Consider the following 7,202-nt stretch of genomic DNA (forward strand, 5'->3'; position numbering starts at 1 on the left):
AACCACACCCTGAGCTCATGAGCCTTCCCTGTGGGGTTTTCTAGACCCCTCAGCCATCATGGGGTTAGCACAGGAAGGCAGATTTAAATCCTAGCAGCCCAGGAAGGGAAAAAAAAAATAGGGCAGTTTTCCCTAGAGAACTTCAACCTCTTGTAAGGCTCCAGGTATCAGCCGGCAGCCATCCAGAGTCAGGGCACTACTTGTCAAGCAATGGCCGTGTGCAGAGCACTCCAGTACTGGACTGAGACCCCCACACAACCCAGAGGAGGCTGTCCGCAGCTCCATTTCCACCTGGGACTTGGGGAGCCCTCAGGCAGCCAGCACACCTCTCTGCACTGTGCTGCCTTCTCCCACACCCCATGGCAGTGACACCAGAAGAATGCAGGCCAGCAATGGTCAGATCAGGCCGGAGAAGGGAAGTGTCCCTGGAACGGGGTGCCCTGGAGGAAGGGACTATAGAATAACCGTCCGTATCCTTGGGCATTACTTCAAGTGCAACGCTCAGGTCCGAATCTGTTGTTCTATTTTTCCCTGCTGGGTAGAAAAAAATTATTTTTGTTTTGTGTTTTTGGAGAAGCTTCTATAGAGCCTTTGGGGAATAAGATGAAACAAAAATAAATGCTGTAGTTGGAGCCCCGACCCAGTCACTGGGAACCTCAGAGCCCAGGAGGCAAGGGCAGGGGATCTGAGCGCCTCAGCCACGCCCCCACTCTGCCCCGGCCCGCAGGCCAGCCCCCGGCCCACATGCCCAGGTCCCAAGCCCAGCAGCAGTGATTACCGTTCTCTCCTTGAAAGTTCCTTGGGTCCATCCAGGTCCAACTGTGTGACCTTTTTGGTTGTCTGTGCCACCCGGTTAGGGTTCTCAATGTCGATGAGCCCCTCCACGCCTTTGCGCTTTTGCTAAGATGGGACAAGAAGCTGGCTGTTGGAGAAGTTTAGTCCTGCAGAGCCCCTGAGGGCCACTCCCACCGTCTCCCAACAGCCCACCTGGACGGGAACAAACTCCTGCTCCACCCCCCGGCCCAACATGATGCTCGGCCTGAGCCTCACAGTGGGAATAGCACTCAGGAGAGTCTTCACCAGCCTGGGAGGTACAAGGACGGTGAGTGCACACGACTAGAGCCCAGTCTATGCCGAGTCCCAGCAACCAGGGATTATTCTCTGTTTCGGAGGTGAAAGAACAGACACAGGACTAACTAACTTGCCTAAGGCCAACCAGGAAGTAGACAGCAGGTGAGCTGAGAACCCAAGCCCAACTCACAAGCTCTCAACACAGAGCACTATGCCCCCACTGCAAGCCCGGCCCTGCAAGCAGTTTTCCATGGAATCTCACGGATGACGGCAACAGCACTGCTGGATCCCCGGGGCAGGCCGGGCCAAGGATGTTCTCAGGACCACTCCCAGCCATCTCAGCTGAGGGGACGGAAATGACTTGAGAATGAGCCACGAGATCACAATCAGTTCTAGTAAGCTGCACCTCCCACCTCCCCTGGGGGAAGTTCAGCAAGAGCACAAGTCCTCAACGTAACAGGCTGGGTCCAAGTTTCAGGTCATGTTGAGCCCAGCTTTTCTCTTTAAGTGACCAAGGAGACAGCTTCCAAACAGCAGTGAATCTGACACAAAGCTCCAGACACCAACAGCCAATCCAGCTATCTGTAAACGCCTCCACTTGGTTACTGACATTGCGAAGTGAACGTGCCTCACGCACTCTGCTCCTTCCAACCATCCTTAGGCCATAGCCTTATGCCTCCTTCCCTCAGCCCCTGCAGCCACCCCTCGGCAAACCCCAATGAGCCCATCTCTTAAAACGTGGTGTGAATCTGCCCGCTCGTCTCCACAGCCACTGCCTCCATCCCAACACAAGTCAGTTTCTTGTCTGGAGACCTGTTGCCATTTCCCTGCTTATAACCTCAACACCCTAGGATTTACTCTTTGCAGAGAAGCCAAAACCACCTTTCAAAAGCAAATCTGGTCATCTCTCCCTCCCACTTCAAGGCCTCCACCAGCTGCCCCCCACCCACAACAGTGAAACCCAAACCCCTTCAAGTGCCACACAGGAGCTGCCCTTGCGAACCCCTCTTCTCTCCTCCCTAGCCACTCCTCTCTGCATCCACCAAGGCACATGCCCCAGCAGCCTCCTGCTGCTCCTGTTCCCACCCCAGGGCCCCCGAGTTTGCTAACCCAGCCACCCGGACTGCTCTGCACGGTAATTTTCACACACCTGGCTCCAGCCCTTTTGTTCAGATCTCAGTTTGAAAGCCACGTCCTCACCACACACTACTTCACGTACCCATGATCACAGTCCATCTTGTTCATAATACCTGCCACTACTTGAAATTATGCTGTGCGTTTACTTCCTTATTGTAACTCCTTATTAGAACATAACCCCTTCTGAGCAAGGGCTCTGTCCGCATCTACCATTGGAAATGGTAATCAAGAGGCACTCGATCAACGTTTGCTGACTGAATGAGTCCAAGTCCCAGGCCTCTACCGAACGCAGTACCTGGTAATCGTCTTCTTCATCTTCACTCTCATCTGAGTCTAAGGATTTCTTCTCCTTTTTGGGGTCACCTGCAGCCCCATCTCCACCTTCTTCTCCTTGTTCCTCTTCTTCCTGTTTCAGAAATGGACAACCTGCAAAATCAAAAATGCACAAACCCCCTAGACTGTGACCCCTGCTCCCATCACCTCCAGACTGTGGACCCAGAGAAATTAAGCCCCAGAAGGCTGGGACCAAGTAGGAGAAGGGTCCTACTCTGAGACCCTGGCTCCTAGTAGGGGACCTGGGTCAGAGGCAGCCTATCTACTCGGCTCCACAGCCTGAAAGCCATTCCCACAGTCCAACCTGGGGGGAAGTTCATCTCCCAGAGTCAGAAAAACTCAGCTGTGGGGCTGGAAACCACAGTCCTGCGCAGCTCCCCTCCTGCTTCCCCAGCTGCCACACGCAGCTGCCAAATCCTGAGCCAGTCCTCCTCTGCTTTCCACTCCCACAGTTAATGGCAGGCCAGCCACTCCAACCTGCCCATGCAGAGGCCTTGCTGCATTGGCTTCCTAAGACAACACCCAACATGCCACTTTCTTCCACTTTTCTTGCTTCCCACCAAAACTATTCCTAACAAAAACAGTAGGTCCTTCCCCCTTAGCACTTGCCCACACATTCTCCAAGGTTCTGTTTAGCTGCCCGCCCCTCCGTCAAGCCCTCTTCCCCTCTCTCCCAGAACATGTGGCCCCTCCCTTCTAGGGGCTCCCAGGCACTTCACAGCTGTGTCACTCATCGGGCCTGACTATGCTCTTCTCGGCCCTTATCCAGGAGCAGATCTAATGGTGTAGTCAGGGATGTGGACATCAACGATGATGGAAACATTCTATTTCCTGACAATAGGCTGGAAAAAACACTGCAGGAACAGAGTACAGTGAACTACTAAGCTCAGACTAGAGGCGGAAGGGTGAACAGCGTCAGTGAGAGTCACAGAGAAGATGACGTTCGGCAAGGCCTGGAAAAACGAATAGTACTTTGCCTGCTGGGGGTGTGGGAAGGCAGGGCATCATGTCATGCTGGGTCTGGCAAGAGGTCTGGCATGGCTATAGCAAACAAATGGGGACTGCTGGGAGCTTGAGCCGTGGATGGGCTGAGCCTGGCGGAAGGACAGCTCCCAGAAAGCAGGAACACAGGGCCAAGAACAGAGACCCACTAAGGCAATCACCGCTAAAAGAACAAAGTTCTAATTGATTCAATCAGAAGATGGCTCTCCTCTTCACTGTTGGTTATTCTGGGACACCTGCCTGCTGTCCATGCCCCACCCCCACCCCGAACCTCAGGTGCTGGCTTCTTCCTAGGAAATAGGTGGTCTTTGCCTGGCCTCTCTGGATGCCAAAGAGGCAGGAAACCACCCTGGGCCACTCCAGTGGCCTGGACAGGCACGTACTCACCCTGGCCTTCTGCTTCTCAGCCTGGAGCTGTGCGTCGATCTCCTCAGGGCTTGTGTACTGCCTTGCCCGGCCTTTGTGGCCTCCCTTTCTCCCTGCACAAAGATTGGCAGTTTAGGAAGGTGGGAGGGAATTGGCTTCCTTGATTGCCCTGAGCCCCAGGGGGCTGTGTCCTGCTTGAGGTGCTCTCATCAGAGGCTGCAGAGTCCTCCCCCACCCCTCACCCAGCACCACCCAAACCTATACTCTCCTACCTTCACATGTTCAAAGGGACCAAAGGAGCAACATGTGACCACCTGAGGCAGCCCCAACTGTGTGCTGCATGTAGCTTCCTACAAATGAGACCCAAGGGGAGGATATGGGGGAGGGCACACCACACATAATAACTGGCCAAATCCCATGGTCCCTTAGAAACCAAACACAGTGCACCCAAATGCAGTCAGAACATGTAACACTCACATCCTGCTGTGACTACAGTGGTTTTTAAATGTTCTGTCACAGTCATCCACTCATCTGATCCTCAGAATAAACCTATGAGGAGTCACAGCTGGTCCTGCTCTGCGGACAAGACACTTAAGATTCAAATCTCAGCTCTACCACTTGCTAGCTTTTGGCAGGTACTTAACCTCTGAGTCTCCGTTTCTCCATCTGTGTTCTTATCTTCTAGAGTTTTCAGGTGAACGAACTTAACATGTGTAAAGCTCTTGGAGCGGTGCCTGGCATTGAATAAGCACTACAGAAACATACGCTACATTTGTTATTTTTCTAATAGAGTATTTTGGCAGGAGGAAAAAAACAAAGCCACTGACCACATCAGTGATTTACTGTAAATGTCAGAGATATAATAAAATACTTCACGTTCACCTAAGTGGTATGGTAGAAAGAAAAAACCTAAAACCTACTGAAAACTTTCTTCTGCTTGGAGTAAGCAGCATAGCCGGCAAAGTTAAAGTTGAGAAGGAAGCCGACTACCTTCTAACAGTTAAAAATGTGACTGTAAATTAAAGCTCATCTAAGAGTATCAGTTTTACAGTCTGACCCTCTTGAGCGAAGACAAAAGACTGACCCCTGCTAAAGCCATCAGCCAGTTTTACAGCAGGATGGCACCTGCTCTGCTGGTCCTGGAGGATGCTGGGGGTTGTGGCCTCAATCCATCCCCACCTCTTCTGGAAGCTTCGGCCCAGCTGACTTCCAGAGAGTGTCTCACTGAGTGTAGAGAATCTGTAATTAGACAGCCAGGGCTCCTCTGGACTCCAGAGCCAGGAGCAGAGAAACCAACCTCCTCTTATTTCCTAGACAGCAGCTGCAAAGCTGTAATTGGGCTGCTACAGACTACACCACCCATTTTTAATGACTACCTGGGTTCCCAGGGGTGTCTCAGTCTATGCTCATGAAAGTCCTATTTTGAGAGATCAAGCCTACCGCTTAAAAAAAAAAACAAAAACAAAAACCAACACCCTTTCTTGCCCTCTTAATATTCCAGGCAGTAGTCAAAACTCAAAACTGGCTACTATAGGCTCTCATCCAGCACACCTGGCTAGGGGAGACTGACCTTAGTTTGGCCTACCATAACTTTTATCAAAAACTGCTCCTGCCTTTAAAAGTGTTTCACATTTACACAATGGAAACAAGAGGGCATCCTTTTCTCTCAGAGAACTTTATACTTTAAAATAAAAGAAGTCTTTTGTTTTGCTTTTCAAGCAAATCAACACAAGCAAGAAATGTAAATCGTATCTGCCCACGAAGCTTTTCACAAGCCAAAGATCAAGTCACTTAACCAAGATATTTAGGATTTTCTAATTCTAACCTCCAACCTTGGCTCAAAGTATCTATGAAATAGGACCCTTAGAGCCAGAATTCTGGAACCGAAAGGGTTCAATTAGCACCCTCCTTTTGCAGAACACAAGACTGAGAAAAATGGAAGAGACAGGGCTCTTCCTACCACAGATGAAATCAGTAGGGAGGTAGGTTTAAATGGATTCGGCTCTGTAACCCCCAATATCTCTGCAAGTAAAATCAGGAAGTCATTTAGGTTTGAAAAAACTCCAAGTAGATTTCCTGTGGGCTGAAGCATCTTAACCAACATGACACATGAGCTACCGCTATTAACCGAACATCTGTTCTGTGCCAGGAGTTCGCCGGGCACTTTGAGTGCTCTATTTTTTTATGACCTCTATCTCCAGCTCTCCAAGCTAAGGGTTATTAGCCAGGTGCTCCAGATGAGAAAAACAGGCTGGAATTAAGTGATTTCTTCCAAGCCACGGGGTTGGACAGTGACACAGCTAGACTTCAAGAACTTCTGACTCTTAGGGAAAAGAGAATGAAGGACTGGTCTACCGTGGATCCTCTATTTTCTTGGCCAAGAAACTGACAAAACCCTACAAATAATGCTTAATGGGCACTTAACTGTGATGCGCCCTCCACGTGGATTACCTAGTGTAAGCCTCCCACCTGTACTATGAGGTAGGTACAATCATAAGCCCGCTTTGCAAATGAGAAAACTCAAACACAGAGAGATGAAGCAACTGGCTCAAAAGCACACATGGAGCCGCTGACGAATAGGGGCGGTCAAAGCCAAGTCGGCCAGGCTCGAGAGCATCAAGTTAGGTCTCATTCGGCAGGCCCAGCTCGCCAAGAGCTCGAGAGGGCCCACGTTTTGCGCGCAAGGCAGAGGGCCCGGCACAGGCGCGGGACGCGGTGACTCAGTCCCCGGCTAGAAGCGGGAGGAAACTCCAGATCCCCCAGGCCAGGAGCAGTGCGCCCTAGATCCGGCCTTCCGTGTCGGCGAAGACCCGGAGCCTCAGAGTCTCCCCAGACCCACGAAGGAGGGGCTCGTGGCCACTCCGGTCCTCAGTTTCTCCATTCGGACAATTGGGCGTCGAGGCCCACACCTGGCCCTCAGCCGGCGCGGACGTCCTCCCTCTGCGCCACTCTCCGAGACGCCCGCGGGCTGAATGAACAGCGGGTGCCGGACTCGGGCAGCCCCTCGAGGCCCGCGGGCCACGCGCGTTCGCCCCTCACCTCCTTTAGGCATCGCGGCTCCAGCGGCTGCGGCGGCGGCGGCGGCGCCTCGAACTGACACCGGAACCGGAAACACCTCGGGCTCGACTTCTTCCGACCGGCTCAGTTTTCCTCAGCGCTCCGCCGCCGCCGCCGCCGCGAGGGCCGGGGACCTCAGGGAAGCCGGCGCACGGAGACTGTCCCGCGCGTCGCCTGAGTCTAAGCTCGCCTGCACGCTACCCCGGCAACAGTGCCTCCGGCCCCCCCGCCCCGGG

The 7,202-nt window shown here is 52.6% G+C and overlaps 1 protein-coding gene across 3 annotated transcripts in view; it reads right to left on the reverse strand.

Annotated features, from left to right (window-relative positions):
* Positions 1-7,103, reverse strand: part of PDAP1 (PDGFA associated protein 1) — a 30,062-nt gene extending 22,959 nt beyond the window's left edge. For 2 of the 3 annotated variants that reach the window (XM_081819332.1, XM_006750966.3), the window contains exons 1-4: positions 6,949-7,102; positions 3,931-4,022; positions 2,504-2,614; positions 779-900 (exon numbers count right to left, since the gene is read on the reverse strand). In XM_081819332.1, the coding sequence (XP_081675458.1) occupies positions 779-900; positions 2,504-2,614; positions 3,931-4,022; positions 6,949-6,961 (338 nt within the window). In that variant the 5' untranslated portion in view covers positions 6,962-7,102. Of the gene's footprint in view, positions 1-778; positions 901-2,503; positions 2,615-3,930; positions 4,023-6,948 lie in introns of all 3 variants that reach the window. The other variant, XM_081819330.1, reaches the window with a different exon arrangement.
* Between the last annotated feature and the right edge of the window lie 99 nt (positions 7,104-7,202).

The sequence above is a fragment of the Leptonychotes weddellii genome, chromosome 5 (genome assembly GCF_054177405.1).
Source record: "Leptonychotes weddellii isolate Sample4059 chromosome 5, ASM5417740v2, whole genome shotgun sequence".
Classification (NCBI taxonomy): Eukaryota; Metazoa; Chordata; class Mammalia; order Carnivora; family Phocidae; genus Leptonychotes; species Leptonychotes weddellii.